The sequence below is a fragment of the Cupressus sempervirens genome, chromosome 2, assembly GCF_028749045.1.
Source record: "Cupressus sempervirens isolate cs-2001-9-10 chromosome 2, ASM2874904v1, whole genome shotgun sequence".
NCBI lineage: Eukaryota > Viridiplantae > Streptophyta > Pinopsida > Cupressales > Cupressaceae > Cupressus > Cupressus sempervirens.
In genome coordinates, this window is record NC_143119.1 from 676891134 (window position 1) to 676916307 (window position 25174).

The 25174-nt window shown below is 38.9% G+C and overlaps 1 protein-coding gene across 1 annotated transcript in view; it reads left to right on the plus strand.

Annotated features, from left to right (window-relative positions):
* Positions 1 to 23463, plus strand: part of LOC149575173 (Mitochondrial import inner membrane translocase subunit Tim17/Tim22/Tim23 family protein) — a 142340-nt gene extending 118877 nt beyond the window's left edge. Inside the window, exons 6-8 of the mRNA XM_089815025.1 lie at positions 22052 to 22144; positions 22227 to 22433; positions 22620 to 23463. Coding sequence (XP_089671151.1) covers positions 22052 to 22144; positions 22227 to 22433; positions 22620 to 22895 — 576 coding nt within the window. The 3' untranslated portion in view covers positions 22896 to 23463. The remainder of the gene's footprint in view (positions 1 to 22051; positions 22145 to 22226; positions 22434 to 22619) is intronic.
* The last annotated feature ends 1711 nt before the right edge of the window (positions 23464 to 25174 follow it).

The following is a 25174-nucleotide window of genomic DNA, read 5'->3' on the forward strand; positions in this document are numbered from 1 at the left end:
CTGCAAATCCCTCCATTGAGTTGGGCCTTGAATCTAAGGACTTTCATTGGAGCAACCTGCATCAAGGATGTTGATGTGCAGTTACTCCAAAATAGTTAGATAAGTATTTTATTATCATTGAGTATTACATTTATTTTCTCATTGTTATGTATGATCAATAAGAGCTATTTTCCTTGATGTTTTCCTTTGTCTTTGGGGATGTTCTTGCAGGAAAAGAGGATTGGTGCGTTAGGCATGCTACTAAATATTGTGTAAAACTCAATCTTATGACAGTAGCTCTAAGAAGTTTTGATCTCGAGTTCGTCATTTGATGATCATGCTGGATAATGATCATGCTCGATAACGTGAGGCTCTTAAAGAGAATATCTTTGATGATTAAGACTATGAAGTATCCTTCTATATTAAGAGGGAGTCTGAAAGTTCATTAGAGGCAACCTTGGACAAAGAGAGGGAGCAGATAGATAATATGCTAAAGTCAAACTTTTGATGCATTTGGTTGTATTGATTCAAAGGGAGTAGACCATGTCAAGATGGATTCTCCGGTGATCAGAAACTATAGCAGTTAAAGGACTATAATTCATGGGATAAAGATTCATGTATGTAGGTTGGAAAACCTTATGCTATCAGGATACCTATTGAACTAGGAAAGCATGACATGACTTGTTGCCAATAGGTTAGAAGGATGATAACAGGTTCAGAGGGAGCCTGACACTTCATCGGAGAGAACCTTGCACTAAGAGGTTAGAATAGTTGATATTAGACTCAGAGGAGTTTTGACACTTTATTAGTAACTTTGACAAGGAGGTCAAAAGGTTAGTGTTTCTTTGTAAAGAAGAATTTCCAAGTGCAATCCTTTGTATTACATTCTTTGCTATGAGAGGTAAGTTTGAGGTGAAAACCTTATTCTCTAATATGGTTAGTGGTGGATGTCATGACAACACCACATGACAGTATCTGTGGTGACTTCATATGAACTTTTGATGTCATGCATGTATGAGCCTGCCCCCTGTGTACATCATGAGGAAATGACAACTTCAAAATGATTGTCACTTGTATTTGCAGAAGTTATTGGAAGGTGACGACCTTACAATAACTTAAATCATGATATACATTTTATGTAAATGTTCAAATAGATCATGAAAAACTTTATCTTGTAAATCAACAACTAAGTGTTAGATGTCACTAAATTGACGGTCTATAAGTTGTTTGTATAGATATATGATAGGTATTTGGTGAATATCTTGCCTTGATATTCTGGTAAGCCATTACTCAGAGTCATTGGTGAATATCTTGTGTTGATATTCTGATAGGCCAATACTCATGTTACCTAATATGATATCAAAATATCAAAATAGTATTTGGTGAATATCATGTGTTGATATTCTAATAGGGCAATACTCATATGATATCATATAATGAAAATCTTTTGATCAAAGATTTCGTTGATGTGTCATTCCTAAATATTGCCAATGGTGTAATATTTACCTATATGTTTATCCTATCTAAACTAAGAAGGAGTCTTAATGTTAGTGTAGTTTCAGTCGGATAAAATGCATTAAAGATATTTGTATATATATACTTAATTCATTTAATGTATACATATATATTAGATATTTGATGTGTGTGTGTGTGCGCGCGCGCGCGCTATTAATAATTATCTTACTCTTAATCATAACTATTAGAAAATGTTATTGATAACTAATGAGAGTTATAGAGACATGTCTCTATGGAGACATGCCTCTTAAAATCATATAACATATGCTTTGAGAAAGTAACTTGAAGCACACATAAAATCTACCAGTGCTATTACAAGTTACAGCAGTGATAAATCTATTAAAACTTAACAGCAGTAAAAGAATTAAGGAAAAAATAGCTAGGGTTTCATTATTGGATGCCTATGGCCTGAAACAAAATTAAAACAAATGCACAATAAAATGGAAATATGCAAGTAAAATATCAAAAAACAACAAGAAAATGTAACTTCGTCAAATTTGCTCCAAAGATATTGAAATGCACCTTCAACTTTGTAGAGGTTTTCCTCCAAAACCTTCTCTAACTCTTCTAACTGCATGAATGGAAGACACTAACTTGCACAACCAATCAGCACTTACTATCTCCTCTTCAATCCATCTACTGGTCTTCTCTTCAATGCCTCAATATTTTCGCTCAAATGTCTCTTTTTCTCTCTTTGTGCTTGCAAGGGGAGGCAAATAAAAAACACTTTTTAGACAAGTGAAAACAATTAGAGTTTATTTTTTGGCCTTTTATAACATCCTGGCCACAGTAGAGTCATGGGGTTGGGACTGTGAGTTTTGCCAGACTTGATGGGTCCAGGTCTGGGTCCCAGCTTCCCCAGACTCAGAAGAACTGAACCACCTCCACACTTGATGAGTCCTCGCAAAACTTGCAGAGTACTAGAACACTGATTATAGCCCTTTATTGTGTGTAAAATGTTCAAAAACCTTAACTTACAAGAAAGACAAAAAAAGACTTGAAAACTTTTCAAAATAATTATTCAAAACTTGAACAATCTTCAAAACTTTTATTTAACACTTGATTTTTTCCCCCAAAAACTAATTCAGGACTTGCAAAAAAAAAAATATTTATTCAGATTTGATGGTGAAGAATTTTTCATGCAGCCAGTTCTCCCTTACTGTTGTAGGTTTAGCTCTTTTGTAGCCCTTACATTTGGAAAAAAAAAAAACTTTCAAACTCCAACAGTGGCAGTTTGGAGGAAAGAAAAATGTACCTCTGGTCTCTTATGTTTGTCAAATGAGTTGAAAAAGATGTTATCCACTCACTTTGGAGTCACCAAATATAGCTAGGAGTTTTTTAAAATGCTTTTTAATCTTTTTTATTACCCCTTTTGGGGATATCTAAAGTATGCCTAGGGTACCACTTGTGGTGCCTGAGTGTTAGCTAGTGGTGTACAATACTGAACCAGACCTGTTTTGAACCCATACAGGGATGGTTGCTGACTCAGCAGTACTCAATAACAAACTTTTCGGATAAGTAAGTTTTATCTTGGGGGGAACTCCTCTAAATGTAAAAGAAAAATCACATAGCCTCACTATGAGGTCGATCATCAAATTTTACAATGTATTCATTTGACACGTATACTCTTTTGGTGTCGTTTTTCATTATGTGTAAAAATCCCTCATCAGCTGATGAAGTCTCTCTATTTGCTACTGTGATAATAAGGAGTTGGTTTAAAAAGCCTTGAAAATCCTCTAAATTGCACTTCACAGGCCTTGTTTTAAGAAGTTGGAAGCAATCTTAAAAGCTGGCCATTTTCTTTGCTTGGATTTAACATTAAAAATATCTCCCATCTCCCTTGCCACTACACTCATCAAAATTTGAAATTGCTTTGATTGTGGTTCCACACAAGGATTTAGTTTAGCAACCAAGATCATTCCCTTACCAATGTCCTTCCGACCCCATCCTGTGCCATTTGGTTTATCAGCCAATTTCATGTGGTCAATTACCTTAGCTCCCTATAAATCTTACATAATTTGATTGTATTTACTGGAATTAGATATGCTTACGAGGCAGGAATTTGTTCCACAAGTTTTACCAGAAATTTGCACTTCTGCCATTGTTGATCACCCAATTGAGAGGTTCCATAACTAGAGGCAATTTATACAAAGTTCCAAATTCGGGAGCTATTGGGTGGGTTAGCTGATACTTTTGGCTGGTTCCTGAGAGTTGATGTGTTTCTTTTGTAGAAATTGGCTCGACATTGCCTTAAATCAGCTTGGCTCCAAGCATTGTATTCTACTGCAACAAAGAATGAATATTTTCTCTACTGTCAACCTTGCACTATTGAACAATGTCCCAATCGATGAATGGGATCTGCTTTGTATTGTTGGATTCTTTCCTCAAGAACTTTTTTTTATGTCATCCAAAATAGATGTTGCCTTTCTTGTGAGTTGTATACAAGACATCTTGTAGATTTAGATTGCAAAGATAGTCGCAATGATCATCAAGAGTTTACTTGCTATTGTTAGCTACCTGTTTTTCCAAGATTTAAGACTTTGTTCAGCAAGCTCTTATAGTGCCCTCCCATAAGTTTGTTTTGGCAACTTCCTTGAACAAAGGTGTACCAAATATTTTCTTGGAAAAGCACCCGTGCTGAAGCCAAGACTAGCTGTGATATGCTTTTACAGTGCCTTTTGGGTGTTGAAGAATATAATGGATTTGTTGTGGTTTGTCTTTTAGTGAGGGGCAACAATGAATTCATTGAGGGTTAGCCTTGATTATCTTTTCTTAATATGATAGTGTCTTTCGCAAATTTTGATGTGTTATTGAGGGCATACTCTTAATTATCTGCACACCACTTTGAAAATCTTATCGTGCCTCGGCTTTGATAATTTACCCAAGTGCCTTTGTCATTAACGTGAAGAGGAAAGGGAATAAAGGTTCTGTTTGCCTGAAATCTTTCAATGCCTCAAAGAACCCACATGAGTTCCTATTTACCAAAATAGAGAAATGAGTAGAGAGAATTGAATATCAATTCTAGCCATGCATGCCTTAACTCAAATTTGATTATATTCTCATAAAAAAGCCAGTTAACAACTGATGTCAAGCTTGATGATCAGACATTTTTTGTTCAAACTAACAATTGAATGTGTGGCTTCATGAGCAATAATTATGCCATCAATAATAATCCTTGCTAGGGTGAAATGACTTTGTTTGAAAGAAACTAGATTTGGAAGCATAGCTTTGAGCTTGTTGGCTATTACCTTTGAAATGGTTATTTCTGCAAGGATGCATAAAGATATAGGATCAAAGTTTCTTTGGAATGAGAGAAGTGTTAGTTATATTTATATCTTTGACAAGACTTTTGAGCTAGAAATAGGGCAAATTGATGAATCCTAAAGGCCTCCAATCAAACTTTCTCTTGATTTTGATATCTGATAGATTTCTTCTCTAGCTAGGACTTTAGCATGTTGTCTGCTTGATGAATAACATGTGCAACTATCTTTTGATAAAAGTCTCCAATACTTCCTCTATTCTTTCCTACTCCTTAAAAAATGTTCTTCAAGGAAGTCAAATTCCACTACTTTAGTTGTGCTTTTAAGAAACTTAATTTCTTGAAGAACCTTAAAATATTTGATTGTGTTTGGATCTTGTCACTTAGCCACCAGGTCTGAATAAGATCTAAAACGCCATTCCATCTAAACCACATTCTTTCAAACTTGAAGGGCCATCTGATGAGGGGCAATAGATATAGGGCAGATAGTGATCAGACCTAGAAATGTGGCAAATGGATGAATCCAAAAGGTGCATGAGCCATCCTTCAATTGGTCCATGTCAATTCCCCATTCTTGGGACCAAAGTCCACAAGATTTTCCTCTAACAAAGTATTGAAAGTGAATTTGGTATTCTGGAATGGGGAATAGACCACTCCTTTCTTCAAGCTTGGTACAATGGCTTGTGATCTCTACCAATAATATACTTACTATCATTCTAATGGTGAAGGACTGAACTGATTTAGTTTCAATTTTGTTGTTTATCCTTTGTTTTAGTTGGGCCCTATACATTGAGTAGGGTAAGGGATATAGTATGTCAGCCGACTGGATGGTCCCGTCGGTGTTTCTGTAGCTGACGGAATGATTGTCGTCGGTGTTTTGTATTCTGCAGCCGACGGGTAAATAGTTTGTAGCGGACATAATGTTTGTGGCCGACGGACTCCTTCGCCGTCTGGGATCATTGTAAAACATCTTCTATCATTGATCTTAGGAAGCATAATGTATGTCTGGCATATGCGAATATAATTCTGCTATTCTGTTCCATTGTCTGTATGCGTTCATTTATTTTACCTGTACGGTAAACATAGTACAGAAACTTTGCACAACAATCATCCATTTTGGTGATGAGTGAAGGAGTTTTCTTTGACTCTACTTGGCGACGAGAGAAAACCCAATCTGTAACAAGCTATTTTTTCCATTCCTAATTAAACATTTAGATCTGATCAAAATAAACAATACTTTTTATATTCACATGAAAAATAGTTATAACAACTACTTCAAATGAAAGGGATCAATGGTTATAACACATTAACTAAATCCTAATACATTGAAAGAGAGTAACTGATTCAACAAGATTAACCCAACTAAACATATCTTCAACTGAAATGCAAATACATAAAACTAAACTACCCATTAAAAGAATATAACTTGAATGCGAATCAGATCTTTGTCTTGTGCAAATCTTCATTTGGTGGAGAGGAGAAGCATTTTTAGGGGATTAACCTCCCTACCACGGACCCTTAAGTATCCCCACACAATCTCAACCAAGAAAAGCCCTCCCTACCCGAGATTTGGCATGGGACACCCCTATCCTGCCATTGAGCATTCCGGTGTTGAGTGTCGGCTAGGCAGCCAGCTAGGCTATGGAGTCCTTCCCATCAACCCATCTATCCAATGTTGGCAATCTCGACCTCTTGTGATCACAATAGCAAGCATGCCACTAAACCTACCACTCGACTTGACAACAAGAATAGTACCATTTGACCACCATGTGCTGATTTAGTTCATTAGGTTGCTTATGTTCATTGATATTTTATTGTTACTGTTTTCTTTCTCCTATAATGCAAAGATAACCCATTGTTCATTTGTTATCATCCCACACTCTTCATCTCAACCTTACCAGTCATCCTCAATGAATCACAATGTGGTTGTCTAAATCATTGAATAATCACAGCCAAATACATTTTGCCCAACTTGGGCTTATGGCAACATTTATATAAAAGATTCATGATACTTCATAAATTGTTTTTCTTGACTCACTTTAAGAGTGCGTTCTCTTATCTAAGAGGTGTATAGAAGATGCCCCTATATAAGTGTTGCACTGGGTTGGAGATCTTCCAATTGTTAAGATTATAGCTACAGTCGGATTGATTTAATCTTAAGATACAATGTTGATATATATACTACACAAATATATAATATATATGTTATGTTGTGATTTATATTGTTAATATATATTAACTAATGATGATTAATCATAGAGATATGTCTCTTCATGAGACATATCTCCTACTCTTATATTTATAAGAGTTTGGGATTTGCATTTGAAACATATCAATTACAATGGCCATATTATTACATTTGTAGAAAAGGATCCATGTTACTCAACATGGTATCAGAGTAAGGCGACAAATATAAGGAAGCGGCAACACAATTCCATTTCTTTGCTGTTAATTTGAAAGGGTTGAGTGCGATAACTCTAGAGGTCACATATATCTATTTAATATTACCAAGTCAACAGCTTTGTATTTAATGCAGATCATCTACAGACGTGTGTTTTCCATCAGATGTTTGAAAACGTTGCCACAATATCATTGCTTGCAATGAATAAATTGTTTGTATTGAAGTTTTTCTTGTGCAGACATCAGAGATTATCAGGAGGGGAGGCAGACAGACCAGCATGCAGGTCACAGATAATATTTTTTAAAACTGTGTATATGAGACAAAATGAACCCGTTAAGACACTCATCTGGAGTCATGAATATTTTACAAGCCATAATTATATTTGGGCAAAATCTGAAGTGCCGATGTACAGACAATAATCTGTGAAAAACATGTCATCTCAGGAATAATTTTGATTATAATATTGAGTTTGTCTTTTACAGGTAGGCACTCAAACAGATTCCGATGACTCAGCGGTCAGAAACAAATGGAAACAGTGTAATCAAACATCATGACTTCTACGCTACAACTGCCGAAGCACTTGAGCACAATTCTTAAAATAATATGTTCGTTTTTGAAAACTGTTAGTAACTGAAGCAAAATTGGGCCTACATATAGGTGTGCGAAGTCATTAGAAAATAACCGTGCAGGACAAAATAAAAATATACAAGTTATATATCAGGAGGTGTATATTGTCCTAGACATGAAATTTGCAATTTGCATAAGCCATATTCAATGTTTTCAGATGGCTAGGGATCTCATATCAAGGTCGCTGTTTGGACATACTTCATATCCATGTTCGACTCGAGAAACAGGTGATCTTGTTCTAATCAAGATGAATTCAAGAGGCATCGCCAACACTCCATACTTGACAGTATCTAGAGGTCATGTCATGTGAAAGCCATACACAATTTGTGGCTTTGATAATGAGAGTCTTTGGAGACATGATACTGTAAAATTGAAAGAGTTGCGCTATATTTACGGTGTTGATTGCTGAATGTTTCTTTTTCTTGACCATGGAGTTTGAAGTCGCATGACATTTGTCATCATATATGAGAGAGCGAGAATTATAAAGGTGTTGTAGTTTGCAGTATCTATTGAAATGGCTGGTTGCACAATTTTTAAGCTCTCCACACGATGTTGATGGTTATGAGCTGTTTACTGTACGGGTAAATTAAAACAATGCATACAGACAATGAACACGAACATGAACAACAAAATTATATTCGCATATGCCAGACATACATTATGCTTGATAAGATCAATGATAGAAGATACCTGATTTACAATGATCCTAGACGGGATATAGATACTATCCGCCGAACCTTCCCGAAGGAGTCCGTCGGCCACAAACATTATATCCGCTACAAACTATTTACTCGTCAGCTAAAAAATACAAAACATCGACGACAATCATTCCATCGGCAACAGAAACACCGCTGGGACCATCCAGTCGGCTGACACCATCCCCCCCAAAAAGAAAAGTCGTCTCCTGACGACTAACAAAATATCTGAGACAAATTAACAAACAAAATACATTAACAGACTAATTACAACAAGATAAATCCGCTTTTGTCACATCACTTCCACATTCATCCCGTTACATCTGTATCCTCTGCTAACACAATACTGTCTCCTCAAGCTGACCTTGATAGCCACCCATGCTGCTTTCTCTGCTTCCAACACTGGGTCCACTGAGCTAAGTGTCGCTTCACTGCCTCCAATTGGATGATCAGCTCCTCCCAAGCTCTCTACGCATCCACCAAGACCCTCTCGACCAACACCTACTCCCAGTGCCTTTGGTACACAGAAAGTCCATCCCTGCAGCAACTTCAGCTCTTCTCAACTGGTCAGACTCCCACGACTGATATCCACAACGACTGGGGGTCCAAGGGGCAACGCCCCCGGCGGGGTCGAGGGGCAGCGCCCCTCGCCACCAAGACCAAATTAGCACTTCGTAACCCACATAGAAATGCACGGAGCACACCATCTTTGTTATTTTTTGCCGATTCTACACTCTTTTTGGCAACCATGGATGCGTCCCCTTTCCTTTGGCATCATCTGTAACTCATTCTGAACAATTTGAATCTGTCATTTTTTTTTTTTTTTTAAAAAATTTTTTAATTGAGTTTCCTCCACCCGTTACCCTCCGGAAGAGGCCAACAAAATTATGCTGTAACCAAGCACACCTTTCCCACTGACCTCTGAGAAGCAGATAACCATAGGAGGAATCTTGAATCCGACCTCGGCAAATAAGGCAAGAAATTATTCCATGGCAGATCAAACAATGAGAGATAACCCGCATGGAACTCAGAGTGCGGCAGTGAGTCAAAGGAGGTAATCGAACACGAGCTTCCGAGCCTGAAAACGGCGTGAATAACCTGAGGAAAGAGGACCTCCGGACAGGCTGCCATGGACAGGTGCCCGCGGAGCACCTCTCGCGGAAGAGGTCCGTGGAACACCTCCTGCGGACAGGTGCCCGCGGGGCACCTCCCGCGGAGGCTTTTTTTTAAATTTTATTCAAATTTTATAAAAAAAAATAAAATTTTTTTTGCAATTTTTTTTTTTTGACAAAAATAAAATAAAATAGAAAGACAGCACCTCAATTTTGCCTCCAGGCATTGCCATTCTGCAACGACAATAGAGTCAGCTGGCCATTCTGTGACAGCGAAAAAGTCTTCCTGGCACCATATATTTGCAATTTAAATCTGTTGACTACCGGAGGCACCTCTTGCTCGTTCAATGTCTCCAATTTTATCACCCGATTGTCGCCGATCTCCCGGGTCTGATATGGTCCAACCCATCTTGCCTTAAACCTTTCCTGTTTGATTTCATCCCGAGCGTCGTACTTGAGTACCAACTGCCCTGGCGGAAACTTGTTGAGTTTGAGATGTTTGTCATGCCAGGCCTTACATCTGTTTTGTGTCACCTCCGTTGCCCACTGTGCTTGCGATCGTCGCACATCTAACTTATTTCCTTGCTGTCACACCCTTCAACCAATTTTATGGTGCGATGCATTCTTTTCTTCTTGTGCGGTCCATTCACTGTGTACCGGACGATGGAATTTTTCTTTTTTCTGGGTCTGTATTGTATGTCCTTCCCTTCTTCAGCCGTAACCTCCTTTGCGTCATCTACTTCTCTGTATTCCTACGGACACTCATTTTCCTCCTTTTTCTCACCTTTGTTGACCCCTAGCATATTACAACTCGGAAAGAGTTCGTAATCTTCTATTTGCCAATGGTAAAGGCCATTCACCAAGTCTAGGTCGTCATCATTCGATCCTTCGTCTAGTCTCAATATTCCTTCTTCGTCCGGTTCCATTCTCCTCTTTCCTTCGTCGTCATTTCTTTTGCCGTCACTGTCGCTTTCACCTTCTGAGTCTGACGATGCTACCTTCTCACCTACTATTTGTGTGTGCAGGTCAATTATGAATGTTTTGCCTCCGTGCTCCATTGATAGGGTATTTCGTTTCCAATCATGTTTTACTTTTGCTTGCACCAACCAAGTCCGTCCGAGAATAGCATCATATCCTTTTCTTTTCAATGGAATGACCACAAAATCCAATAAAAATGGTTGCGTACCAATGGTTACCGGTTGTTCCCTCAAGGTTCCTAATGGTCTGATCCCGTGCTGGTCCGCCGTGAGCAACTGGAATGTAGGTGGCCACAGCGTCGGCTTTCCCAACTTCTTCCAAGTATCCTCTGGCAACACATTCACGCCGGACCCTCCGTCGACAATTGTGTCTGTCAGAACATTTCTCAAAATCCCCATCTCGACGACCGCCGGATGCCGTTTGGAGGTGAGTGCCAGCAGCATTGGGTCTATTGTCATCACTTCCCTAATGTTCCTTCTTGTGTCCTCCGTTGCTTTCGAAAACGATGTATGATTCAGAATGGCCGTCCGTAACTGGGGCATTGTGAGGAGGTCACTTATCTTGACCGGTATCTTCGTTTGTAAAGTCTGTCGTACAATGTTTTGTTCTGCGAAGTTCTTTGCCAAGGTGCCAGTGATGTCCTTCAACTGAGATGTCCCCGACGACGATGCCTTTGCAATTTTCTCCTACCCTTCCCCCAATTTTCTCTTTTCCTCTGCTTGCCTCTGTGTAATTGCCAGAACCTCCTCTACATCCGTGCCAACAGTGATCAAGTTTACTCTAGACTTTGGACACTTGGAATCTTCGTGATCGCCGGGTCCACACCATCTGCATAATAATTTCGGTGTGTTTTCCGTTGTACAATCCCATGCAAAATGACCCCACAAATTACATGCTCGGCATTGAATGATCGGCCGTTTGTTTGCATCATACTGGGTTCGACTTCGGCTCTGGTTATTATTGTTATTATTTGCATTGTTGTTATTTTGCCCTCTATTATTATTCCTGTACCCTCCGGATGTGGCACCTACGTTGTTCGTATTTCCGCTACTGCCTGACGGGGAAGCCTCCTATGTAAAAAGCACCTGCGGAGATCCTCTTGTCTTCATGTTAAAGGGGCACTTTTTTGTCGAATGGCCCATGATTTGACAAATGTCGCAGAATTGATTCTTTGGACAGGATCCTTTAGTATGACTGTCGGTCTTGCACTCCGTGCACCACAACTCACTGCTTTTTGGCTCCTTCTGCATGTTTTAAAACTCCATCATGCGGATCATGTCCTTCTGTAAAGCGCAGACCTTCTTGCGACTGCCTTCATCGTTGTTGCTATCTTCTCCGGCAGGCTCTTCGTCATCAGAATCAGATGAGCTAGTGTTCTTCTTTGTCTTCTGCTCACTTTCGAGGTCTAGTGCTCTGTTATAAGCGTCCGCGTATGACGACGGTGGCACAATTTTTATTTTCCTCCGTAACTTTGAGCGTAGGCCGTCCACGAACCATCTTTTCTGCAATCCGTCCGCTGACTTGCTTTCCATTTTGTTTATTAAGTCTTTTAATCTCCTGGCGTAGACGCAGACAGTTTCGTGCTTCCCCTGTTTGGTATTGAAAATTTCTGTTACGATTTCATTATCATCCCGCAAGAGTTTAAACTCTGCCAGGAACTCCTTTTTAATGTTATCCCAGCTATTTAGCTTTTGTGGATCCGTATCCGAAAACCAATCAATTGCCACACCCCGTAGGGTTGCCAGAAATTGCCTGACCCATTCGTTGGCATCTATGATTCCATTTGCCCGACAGATCGTCTCACATGTCTTACAATGTCGGATGGGGTCGGTTGTACCATCGCCCTCAAACTTCGGCAACTTTTCTTTGGGTCCCGCCATCACAACTGAATTTGGTAGAGGCGTTATTGGGTCCTGCAACACTAGCGTTGTATACTCCAACACTGGAGGTCTGCACTCCCGCATCGGCGATCTGCACTCCCACACCGGAGGTCTGAACTCCCACACTGGAGATCTGCACTCCCACACCGGCGGTCTGAACTCCCACACCGAAGGTCTGCACTCCCACACCGGCGGTCTGAACTCCTACATTAGAGGTCTGCACTCCCACACCGGTGGTCTGAACTCCTACACCGAAGGTCTGCACTCCCACACCGGTGGTCTGAACTCCCACACCGAAGGTCTCAACAACTGCGAACCTTGGTGAAGAAGAAGGATCTTCTGAAGTTCTCTCCCATGGAAGTGTATCCTGGACGAAGAGGTCAATCCACGCTCGTGCTCCCTCGACACTACGAGCCGTGCGAGTTGATGCTCTTCCGTCTGAATTTTCTTCCCTCGGTGAACACAAATTCAAGAACTCCTCCTGTGCTTCTTCCACTAATTCCACTCGCTGTCGAGTCTCCTCCAACAATTCTTCGACGCTCCGGTTTCCATTAGCGTTCGGCTTGCTATGCTAGAATTAAATTCTCTTGTGCAGTACGGGTTCCATCTTTTCCCTTGACTTTATTCCGATCCTTGTTAAGCTGATTTGGCATTAATCTTCATTCCTCCCACCATCCAGATTCATAAGGCAATGGCGCCAAATGTTTACCGTACGGGTAAATTAAAACAATGCATACAGACAATGAACACGAACACGAACAGCAGAATTATATTCGCATATGCCAGACATACATTATGCTTGATAAGATCAATGATAGAAGATACCTGATTTACAATAATCCCAGACGGGATATAAATACTATCCGCCGAACCTTCCCGAAGGAGTTCATCGGACACAAACATTATATCCGCTACAAACTATTTACCTGTCGGCTACAAAATACAAAACACCGACAACAATCATTCCGTCGGCTACAGAAACACCACTGGGACCATTGAGTCGGCTAACATTAGCTTGACAAACCAACACGCTGATAGGGGACACAAATGGACCAAATGGAATTTGCATATTAAGTGTGTTGATTTGGTTGAATCGGAGGGTATGAATGTGCCTAACCGTTCACAAACTCTATTGCCAAAGATTAATTTGCAAGAGCTGAATTTATCATATTATCATGTTGCCTTACTTAGAATGGGAGTCAGTTGAGTTGATAATCGTGTGGAGTTCATAATGACTTGTGTATGTATAGCACATCCCTTTGCATCTTGTGAGGATTCAAAGCTACATTGCTCATAACTGTTGTCAATTCAAATGACTGCCTGTTGAGTGTTCGGGTCATAGACTTTTGTTTTGGCATGTATCATTGGACTCTTCTTTAGCGCATGCAAAAATTATTTTAGAAAATACAAAGTATTTGTATTCACTGGTGACTGAGAATCGCAAGTCCATTCTGATGGTATGGTTCGATACGGTGTGCATAATAAATGACTAGATCATTCTAGAGTGTAGTGTTCCATTTGATAGAGACATAGATATTTCTAGTTTGTGGTATTAATTCTCCATAGGTTGCTAATACAAAATAAGTCTGCAAATCCAGACTGTATCAAAAGTGTTATTCCTATTATTGCTAGAAGAGAAGATTCAAATAGTACATAAATCATGTGGAGAGTTTAGTGTAATACAGCAAAGTTTAGTGACTACTCAAACCTACATAGACAAAACAAATACCGGAGATAACACCCTAGATTGCATTGAAAATTCAGCACGGGTCCCTGTATTGGTGATGTAGTGCAAGGCAGGAGTATCCCCAAAGGAGATGTCCTAGCCCACAGCTATATAACCACACAGAAACACAATAGAAAAGAAGCAACAATGCAAGATCTGATACCATATACAATAATATATTCATAAAATATAACTGATTACATGCAATGTGCTAGGCTGTATGGCCTTCCCCGTTACGGCCAAATAAAAAGCAAGTAATAGTTCTGCAAGATCCTTCAAGATCCAATCCAAACACTAGCTAGTCCAGATCCACATTCTAGTAGAAATCTCCAAAGAAGATCTCAACTTGTGCTCGCAAGCCCACCAAACAATCTCCTTGTTTTCCAAGCCGTAGCTACTAGCTCTTCAAATTCGCATCTATCCTTCATTCCATCCCAACTCCATGACTAAAAGACTCCACAAGACCCCTACTTGTACCAATCTAAGCCACAAGTCAGCCTAGAATACAAATTAAATACCCATACATAAATTAAATGCCACAAGTCGGCCTGCAACAGCAATTAAATCTCAAAAAATTGATACCCGAGCAAAATTGCGATATCTCCTAGCTCTGATTGAATTAGAACTTTTGCTTCGAACCGTAGGTAGTACTTTAGGTCCTCTACAACCCCTTAAGTGCGCAAAGGCTGATTCCCCAAGGAAAAGTGTGCGTCCATCCTGAAAGTCACGTACAGAAACCCGTTGCGTAGTCTGTTAGAAATTGACACTTTAAGGGAATTGCCATATCTCCCAACTTATAAGGAATTAGGACTTGAGCCTTGGACACAAGGAAGTACTCTAGGTCCTCTTCAATCCTTGAAGTGCGCAGCCTCTAACTCATTTTGAAAAATTAGTTAGACAGCTCGTAATAGGCACCCAGAAACCAGAAAAACATAGTTCCAGCAACAAGGTAAAAACAACTCAACTCAAACTTCAACTCAATCCATCCATCTCTATGAAATCATGAGGAAAGGTTGTCCAATATGTCTCCAACACATCCCTAACCATGAAAACATAACTCCACCAAAATCCAAGCTCGAAGCTCCTCAACACTTAACCAAAATCCCTCCAAACATGCAGGATTGCAAGCAAGCCTAGGATGCTCTTGCATTAGACACCCCAAGTTCGAAAAGATGTTCTAGTAATTGGAAAAACATTTTCTAGGATTCAACATATAAATCCCAAACTGGTTCTTCACATATATGTCCTCCAAGTCTTCAACATACACACTCTTTCCCTTGTTTTTTCTCCTTCTTCACATCCACTATAGGTGTTTCACAGGTTTGCTTTCCATGCTGATCTCCAACCTTCTCAGAATCTGTCAACTCAACTCAATTGCCAATACTCAGGTTCCTCCAACTGGGCTCTTCATTTTGCAAAGGAATCAGGGAAAACTTCCTGCCACCTTTCTCAATAGTAAACACATTCCTACCACAATTATGCACAGCCTTGCAATCATATTGCCAAGGTCTACCAAGCAACACATGACAACTATTCATGTCCACCATATCACACAATACTGGATCCTTATACTGCCCAATCTGGAAATCAACAAGGCACTGCTCCCTGACTTCCAAAACATGCTCACCTTGCAACCAGCCAATCCTATAAGGATACGGATGTCTCACACCTCTTCAAACCAAGTTTCTGAACCATCTCTTTAGCATCAAGGTTATCAGTACTACCACCATCCACAATCACCTTGCAGATTTTGCCACTAGACTTACAACAAGTCCTAAACAAACTAGTCCTTTGACAAGAATCCAATGTCCTCTCACCAACCAGTACTCGACAAGCCAACAAACAAACTTTCTCCTTGCTTAGGCTGACTGTCCTGGACTTCAATCCCATTCACAATAGCAGTTTTTCTACCAATCGAACATCCAAAGGATCTATGCCTTCTTAACCACACTTGAAACAATTACCTCTAAACTCACCTCTACCTGCCCTTCTTTTCTGTTCAACAGGTTTTGGTTCATCTTCTACTTTTGGTTTAGCTTTTGCTAAACTATCCTGCTTCTCCTTCCCTCAGGAACTACCTTGATTCTTCCTCTTTAGCTTCTCCTTTGCTCTCAAAGCATACTAATAAGCATCCTCAACTGAAGAAATATTCAACATACCAACCTCATCCTGAATATTGAATCTCAAACCATTAATATATTGAGCTACCTTCTCTTTTGACAATTCTCTATGCCTAGACCGAATAGTCAACTTGTAGAACTCCTTTGTATAATCTTTCACAGTCATATCCTTCTGTTTCAAATTCTATAACCTTTCTAACAACTCAAGTTCATAATTAGCAAGAATGAACTTAGCCTTCAACTTAGTCACCATCGACCTCCATTTAGTGATCTTCATTTCACCTTCCTCTTCTCTACCTCTTTGTAGTTCTTTCCACCAAAGAGCAACATGTCCTTTTAGCTTAGTTTGTGCTAACCTTACTTTGAGTGGATCCTCAATATCCTCAAGCTCAAAGTAGTCTTCCAATTCACCAATCCAATCAATTAGGTTTTTAGGATTCAAAGTACCTAAGAAATTAGAAACCTCCATCTTATGCTTCAGCTTCAACTGAGATCTAGGTCTAGAAAACTGACCAGACCTAGTTCCAATAGGTCTCTCCACACGATCAGTTCTTTCCTCACCACTAGATCCAACAACTTCAAAGTCTTCAACAACTTCCTTATAACTACCTTCAGTACCCACATGCCTAGGTAAACCACTTAAAGCACTCACAATTTCAGCAATCATGTTACTCTTCACCGATGCTATCTAAGATCTGAACTCTACTCTAACCTCCTCCATCTTAGATCTGAAATCTGCTTTAATCTTCTCAGAGATCCGTTCTTTTACGACATCACTAAGATCATCAATTGCCCTACTGTTCAATCTTCTTGGAGGCATCTTCCAAAATTTTGCAAACCCTTAGCAATAGACCCACAAATCCAGAAGATCAATCAGCCACAAGATCAACCTTCTTTGCAAATCCTGGTGCAAATTGCCTCAACTTCGGAGATTTGTCAACATACTCAGGAACAACCTTCACTCTGATACCATTTGACATAGTACAAGGCAAGAGTATCCCCAAAGGAGATGTTCTAGCTCCCAGCTATATAACCACGCAGCGGAAACACAATAGAAAAGAAGCAACAATGCAAGATTTGATACCAAATACAATAATATATTCATAAAATATAACTGATTACATGCAATGTGCCAGGTTGTAAGGCCTTCCTGGTTACGGCCAAATGCAAAGCAAGTAATAGTTCTGCAAGATCCTTCAAGATCCAATTCAAACACTAGCTAGTTCAGATCCACACTTTGGTAGAAACCTCCAAGGAAGATCTCAACTTGTGCTCGCAAGCCCACCAAGCAATCTCCTTGTTTTCCAAGCTGTAGCTACTAGCTCTTCAAATTCGCATCTATCCTTCATTCCATCCCAACTCCGTGACTAAAAGACTCCACAAGACCCCTACTTATACCACTCTAAGCCACAAAGCCTAGAACACAAATTAAATGCCACAAGTCAGCCTGCAACAACAATTAAATGTCCAAAAATCAATATCCAAGCAAAATTGCAATATTTCCTAGCTCCGATTGAATTAGAACTTGTGCTTCAAACCGTAAGTAGTACTTTAGGTCCTCTACAACCCCTTAAATGTGCAAAGGCTGATTCCCTAAGAAAAAGTGCGCACCCATCCCAAAAGTCACGCACAAAAACCCGTCACGTAATCTGTCAGAAATTGATACTTTAGGAGAATTGCTTGAATTGCCATATCTCCCAACTTATAAGGAATTAGGACTTGTGCCTTGGACACAAGGAAGTACTCTAGGTCCTCTTCAATCCATGAAGTGCGCAGCCTCCAACTCATTTTAAAAAATTAGTTACACAGCTTGCAACAGGAACCCAGAAACCAAAAAAACACAGTTCCAACAGCAAGGTAAAAACAACTCAAACTTCAACTCAATCCATCCAATCTCTATGAAACCATGAGGAAAGGTTTTCCAGTGTGTCTCCAACACATCCCTAACCATGAAACCATAACTCCAACAAAATCCAAGCTCGAAGCTCCTCAACACTTAACCAAAATCCCTCCAAACATGCAGGATTGCAAGCAAGCCTAGGATGCTTCTACATCAATTGGTACATTGTGTGTGATTTTGAACTGTGTCAGATATGTCCTAGACATCAGTATTATCATAATTGTCATATTCTTTTGAAGCCGCTAATGCTCTTGTAACTAGAAGTATTAACAGAGTTAGAGACATATTTGCAGTAACAAGATATTAGTTGTTATTTTAGATTCATCCTGCAAGGTATTAGGATACTAAGAGTTTGAGGAATCAATTAAAGAAATTTCAAAGGCCCTTGTTGAAAGAAACATTGCTTCCAGCAGATATCAGAGCCACTTGTACATGTGGATTGCTTCTGATTGTTGAATACCATCTGGAATTTTCCTATGCCATGTGGTTGGAGATTTGGTTTGGGCTTTAGTATTTTTGGAATGAGTCAGTTGATGGAAATTGTTCGTTCAGATCCTATGGACAAAAATATGATTGTATTAAAAGCAACTTGATCAGTCTATTTGTAAAATCAACAGTACAACTTCATCTGTTGTTGTTTTGCTCCAAACTGTGTTTATGATCTCTTGTCCAATCAGGATGACACCAAGGTTGGAGTATCAGATGTGTCTAGGATCCCTCTTATCAGGGAGCAGTTTCCTTTAATAAGAAGAAAGTATTGATCAACTAGGATCTCTACTTTACCAGTTTATCAAGTAGAATCATCAATTTCCACATATATTACTTGAAGCAAACTTCGTACAGTTATAGGTTGGTAGAATCATTTGAATTAAACAAAACCGATACAAGGAGTTCCTTTAATGATAAAAGTGGCATAGTGCCTATCATGACCAAGCAAATTATCTCTCTTCACAAATGAAGAGAGTCGATTTGGTTATTCAATAAAGAGATGAAGCATAAATATAAATGTATTCCATGTGACAGAAAGTTGTTCAATGATATAAGAGAGGGAATAATACATTGTGGGAGGGAATAATAAACAATGTTCCATTCCCACTTGAACCATCTTTAGAAAGGAGATGTTCCAATCTCAAATGTCTATGGACCCTCATGTGTAGATAAGTATTCTTGTTTTTTTTACAGTTATCTACTCTTTGTAGTCTCTCTCTTATTTGTAATTTCTATAGATACTATAAAGGTAATTTGCCTTGATCTTTTCCTTTATGGTTGAGGATGTTCTTACAAGAAAAGAAAGTTGGTACTTTACACATGCTACCAGATATTGTGCAGACTCAACCTATTGATAGTGGCTCCAAAGACCTTGATGATCAAGATGGATAAAATGAGGCTCTTGAAGCAAACACCTTTGACGATTAAGATTATGAGATTCTTCTACATTAAGGAGTATGAAACTTCTTCGAAGGCAACAGAGGAGACTAGAAGATTGATAGTTAAAGGAAGTCTAAAAATACATGTATGTGACTGCATGATTTTGATGGGCCTAACCCTATATACATCATGAGGAAATAATGACTTATTATTTAAGGTTGAAAGATTAATATCAGACTCAGAGAGAGTCCGAGAGTCTCAAAGGGAGTAACTATAGGATGTGACTTCCCACAATCATTGTTCAGAGGGAGAAATTTTGAGATGCAATCGTTTGTGGATGAAATCTTCTCTATGAGGAGAAGTTCTAAGTTAAATTCTTTGTACTGTGCTTGTGTTAGTTCTCTTTTGACAATGGTATTGTACTTTTCTAATTCTGCATGCTCAATCTTAATAGAATCTAATTCAGATGTTACTTGACTTAACTAGGATCTAAGGTCTATATTCTCAGATCTCAGATTAGATTCATTCTTACTGTCATTTTTCTTAAGGCTCAACTTAAGTTCCACAATTTTCAACTCATGCTTCAAGATCTCATTTTCTTTCTTGAGGTTTCATGCTTCATCATTGTCATTGGTCTGCACATTTGATTCCTTACTAGATTTCAGATCATCTATCTTGTCTTTTAGTTTACCAATGTAGACTTTTGCATCTTCATAGCTATCTTTCAGGTTGTCTCTTTCTTCTGTAAGAATATCAATTTGTTCAAGAGCTTCTTCAAGATTTCTCTTCAACTCCTCCACATCTATAGGGATCTTACTCAAGCTGTTAAGCCTCTTTAGAGTAACTTGACTCTAATACCAATTATTAGAAATACATAAAACTGAAGAAAGGGGGTGAATCAGTATTCTACAAACTTTTGCTCACAACTAAATATTGTTAATTACTTTATAACGTGCATATGAAAGTAAACCAACAATGTTGAACAATAAATATAACCATAGACAAAGGGAACTCATAACACCATTATTTGTTAACTAGGGAAACTCTGGCCAAGGGAAAACCCCAATGGGGGTGATACCCGCTAGATGATTCACTAAACAAAAGAATCTTATTAAGGATATTGACCCTGTTAGAAGTCTGTGAAGTACATATAGTGTCTCGAGTCCTTGTTAGAGGGCTGGGCCCTGTTAAAAGCTTCAACCCTGTTAGGAATTGGTAGATCAAAGACAATGTATGCAAGAAGAGCCCACTGCCCTAACATGCAATAAGCAATAAAGTTCTTCACAAGTATAGGTATACATACAATACTTTCTCACTGCTGAAACTTGCATTTGATCTGATCATACATAAGATTTTGTATCACATAAGGTTCGCATATCTTTCAAGCTATCTTCACAATAGTTTGCATGTCACACATCTTATACATTATTTGCACAAGATAAAATCTTTACTTATATATCGCAAAATAATAAATCTCTGCTCAGTCAACTTTCATATCTTCACACGCTTGACTTGATATAAAATCACTTAGGAATTAATATCTGTAAGGTTGACCCATCATGACTTCGTAATTATTTTGTCACCAAAATAATTCCTTAAGTCATACAACTCATATTTCTGATATGCTTTGTTCAGTCCTATCAAATACCTTAACTGGTAAATCAATTGTAACTTGGGCCATACTGTCTGTAGTACGTACACATCTGCGCACTGACCTACATCATCATGACATCGTCATATAGCTATCCTCAAATGTGCATGAGCTAACTCAAAGTGTGTCATCCATACACATCACATCTGTCTCTATACTATTGCAAACTGTCCAACACTTAGACAATTTTCTAACTCTAAATACATAAATGAAATACTGAATACATGTTGCCATAAATGACAACACTCTAGACATCTAACTGGCCATATTGCCAATAAGTACATATGTAAAATTCCATTCATAAATGATAAAACATTCAATGAAGTTGTGATATATAACCTGACCTAATCTGGTGGATCTTAAAATTTGAGTGTACTAAAGAGCGCTGTTAACAATAGATTCATTTATTTTGGATTATAAACATTCAGCATAGTTAGTCTTGCATCAGATATTACTAGAAATATAGGAATGTGCGTGCATTTCTTATTCATACACTAATGCTTTGTGTCCCTTACTATTTTGTTTTTGTAAATAAGATGCGCCTTCATCTCTTTGGAAACTGGAATTTTGGACTGGTGTATCCTCTTAAAGCATGTTTGTCATTGATTTTCATGTGGGAATGTGGGAAATCATGTCGCCTATCCTTATTTCAGTCAATTTGCCTTCATTTAGATGTTTTACCTGTATTGTTCACACCTTTCAAAGAAATCCTTATTCATTACACCCATTGAACATCCGAGTATTGTTAGGTTCTGTTCTATTAGAACTTCATTTTATTTTTGAGAAAAATATTTGAGACTGTTTTGGTTGCTAACATGTTGAGGTTTTTATGTGTACAAGTTTATGGAGTCCCCTATGAGAACATGCTGGAATGCTACTAAAGGGGCAGTGCGATCTACATCATTTCTATCAGCATTTGTAGGACTATTCCAGGTATGTAAGGCTTGCATGGTTCTGAACATTTTCTTTTGATCTGTTGTACAAACTAATATTTTTTCTCTCTCACAAATACCAGGCAGTTATATGCTTGCAACGAAAAGTTGCAACAAGAGATCACAAGCTTATTTATTGGTTTTCTGGATGGATTGCTGCTTTGTCTGTTCTTATAGAGAAGAAGAGCAGACGAAGTGAGTTGGCTCTTTACGTCCTCCCTCGAGCTGCTGATTCATTTTGGTACATTTTAGTGAATCGACATCTGCTTCCGAATGTCAGAAATGCTGAAGTATGAACTTGCATTTTTTTCAATTTTTTTTTGATTCCTATTAAGCCATCCTATATATATATCTGATCCATCATCAAATTGGCAATACCCACTCTGATTTTCGTGTTGTGTGATAATTATTCTACATCAATGAACTCAAAAAAGACAAAGGCTCGTTACTGATGGTTAGTCTTTCTTCTATTTCAGGTAGTGCTTTTCTCTCTATGCATGGGAGGAATAATGTATTATCTGGAATATGAACCAGATACAATGGCTCCCTTTCTCAGGGGTCTTCTCAAGCGGTTTCTTGCTAGTAGGATAAGCACTGCTGACCTACCTCCGAAACTTGGAGCTCCATATCCCGGTGTTGACACTGTAAACTCCAGACATGCTTTGAATTTACAAGAACAGAATTCTCAAAGCTCAGCTACTTCTCTTTCGACAGGAGAGCATTTAAATCTGGAGGCTTTTTCAGGACTTTGACTGACATGCATACCATACTTGCATACATTTAACATTTTGAGGGCAGTTACAGAAAAGATTTTTTCAACTTTTCCCTTGCCATCCTCAAATTTCTTTTCCAAGTTTCACATTCAATGTCATTCACTGTGGAGTATTTTCAGAGACATGGGATTTGTACATTTTGTAATAGCCGAGTTCACTTAATTCATTAGACATATTGATTGACAGCATTTGCTGAGGATTTGAACTTGGACGAGTTCAGAACATTTCAAGTACTAAATAAGTGCTTTAGGCAAAGATGCCAATCTAAGCTTTTGGTGATACGTATTGGTACTGGGGAAGTTATGAGGTTTCTTTTCCTCCCAGTTGTTCGGCATCGGCAAATTAATTGCATATTTTATTCAAGACATTCTGAAGGGAATTTGTGATTCAATGGAATGTAAGAGCAAGATAGTTGAATGACTAGTGAAAACTTCTGTGGCAACTCCTGGTTTTTTATACAAAAAACTGGATTATTGAATAAATTTGTTGACATTTTTTGTATTGAGAAATATTATAATCACTAGCAACTATTTGAATGTGCTGACAAGGTATTCGCACTTGTTTAGATTATTGGCATGCAAGCAATAGCCTTTTGAGGGTGAAAAAATAATCTCTAGATTCAGATAAATTCCTTGTGAAAGAATTGGGACATTTTCCAAATTTTTTATGCAGGTTTTCATCACTTGTTCTGATGTAAGAAACAAAATATCAACAATATTCTTTTAACTTCACAAGGGATTCAATTGGCAGTCTTCACTAGAGGACACCCAACAATGAATTCATAACGTAATTCCAACAAAATTATGTATCAAATGTTTTCTCATGACATCTATAATTGCTTCTCTTGATGTAAAAATAAGGATGCTGCTACCCTCAAGAACACCAAATTCATATACCACACTAAAATGTTGTATTGCATATTTTAATCAATGCGAGTGTTTATCGTATAGGGTAAGAGACTTAACACATGTAGTATAGCACGATACAATGCAGAACAAATACTTTATTCATATATGCACTCAATGATTACAATCCGAATACAATGACTATAATGATGATTCCAAAGTCCATCTCAGACTTGTACATATACATATACTATTCTAGCTGTCAGCTACACTATACATTTTACCAACATCATACCCCTCCAAAAAAAATGCCGTCTCCGGACGACAATACAACAAAACTGAAAATAACAAAATACATCAATGCATAAATATTAAACAGAGGGATGCGTCCCTGGCGTAGTGCCGTTCGCGCCCTCAACTTGTTCAACTCCGCCTGTAGCTTGTAGACTTTTTCTTTCCTAATCTTTAGTTCTACTTCTGCTTCCATCTGAAGCTCTAGGATTGACTGCATCATCTTTGCAATTTCTCCCAACTCTTTTTTTTTCTACTGCTACTTGTTCCTTTTCTGCTGCCAACTTTTGTAGCTGACTCTGTCTGTCTAACAAGGCTGTCCTCTCGGATTGCCAAGTTGCCCTCTCAGATTCCCAGGCTGCCCTCTCTGAAGCTAACTTGGCAGTTGACTCCTCTCGAGCTCTCTCAATTGCTACTTGATTTGCGTGACTTCGCCAAAGAGTGTAATATGACTCCCTGTGTAACTTCACTATCTCATGAGTCAAAGCCTCTACTTGACTCTCCATACCAGGATCTCTCATCGTGGCTGAGTCCTACCGCATCTCCGCAGTCTCCACATCCGGCCATCTCTGCTCCTCAAAACAAACTATGAAGGCAGTTGGGCATCCCAACCTCATAAAAGATATAACTTCTTCTAGCTCCTTCACCACTGAATCCAATGCTTGAGTTTTTGTCGAATTTAACACCCGGCAAGCTTGAGTCGCTAGAGTTGCTACATCAGCCAGAAATGTCTCTCTCATCCCTATCTCCCATGCTATTGGGTGTTACTGTTGTGCACCCATAGCCCTCTCCACTACTTTTGCCTTACGCTCAACAGTGCTATACGGTACTCCCTCATTCTGTGTCTACCTAACCTCTTGTAATGGGTTCTCCGGAACTGCTTCCCATGTGGGTGTTAGCAGGTATGTCACTCGAGGTGCTGGGGTTCGATGGAACCATGTACTCAAGTAAGCACGCAACTTCTAGGTTCGGCTCTCTCTGTCTCGCTTAGGTGATGCCAATAGTGCCATATTTACCGTGACCACTACATCTGAACCCACTACATTCGATCGGACACCTATGCCCCCAACTCCTTGCCTACAGGTACTAAAGTCTCATCTCCTAGCTCTGGTAGAGTCTCAC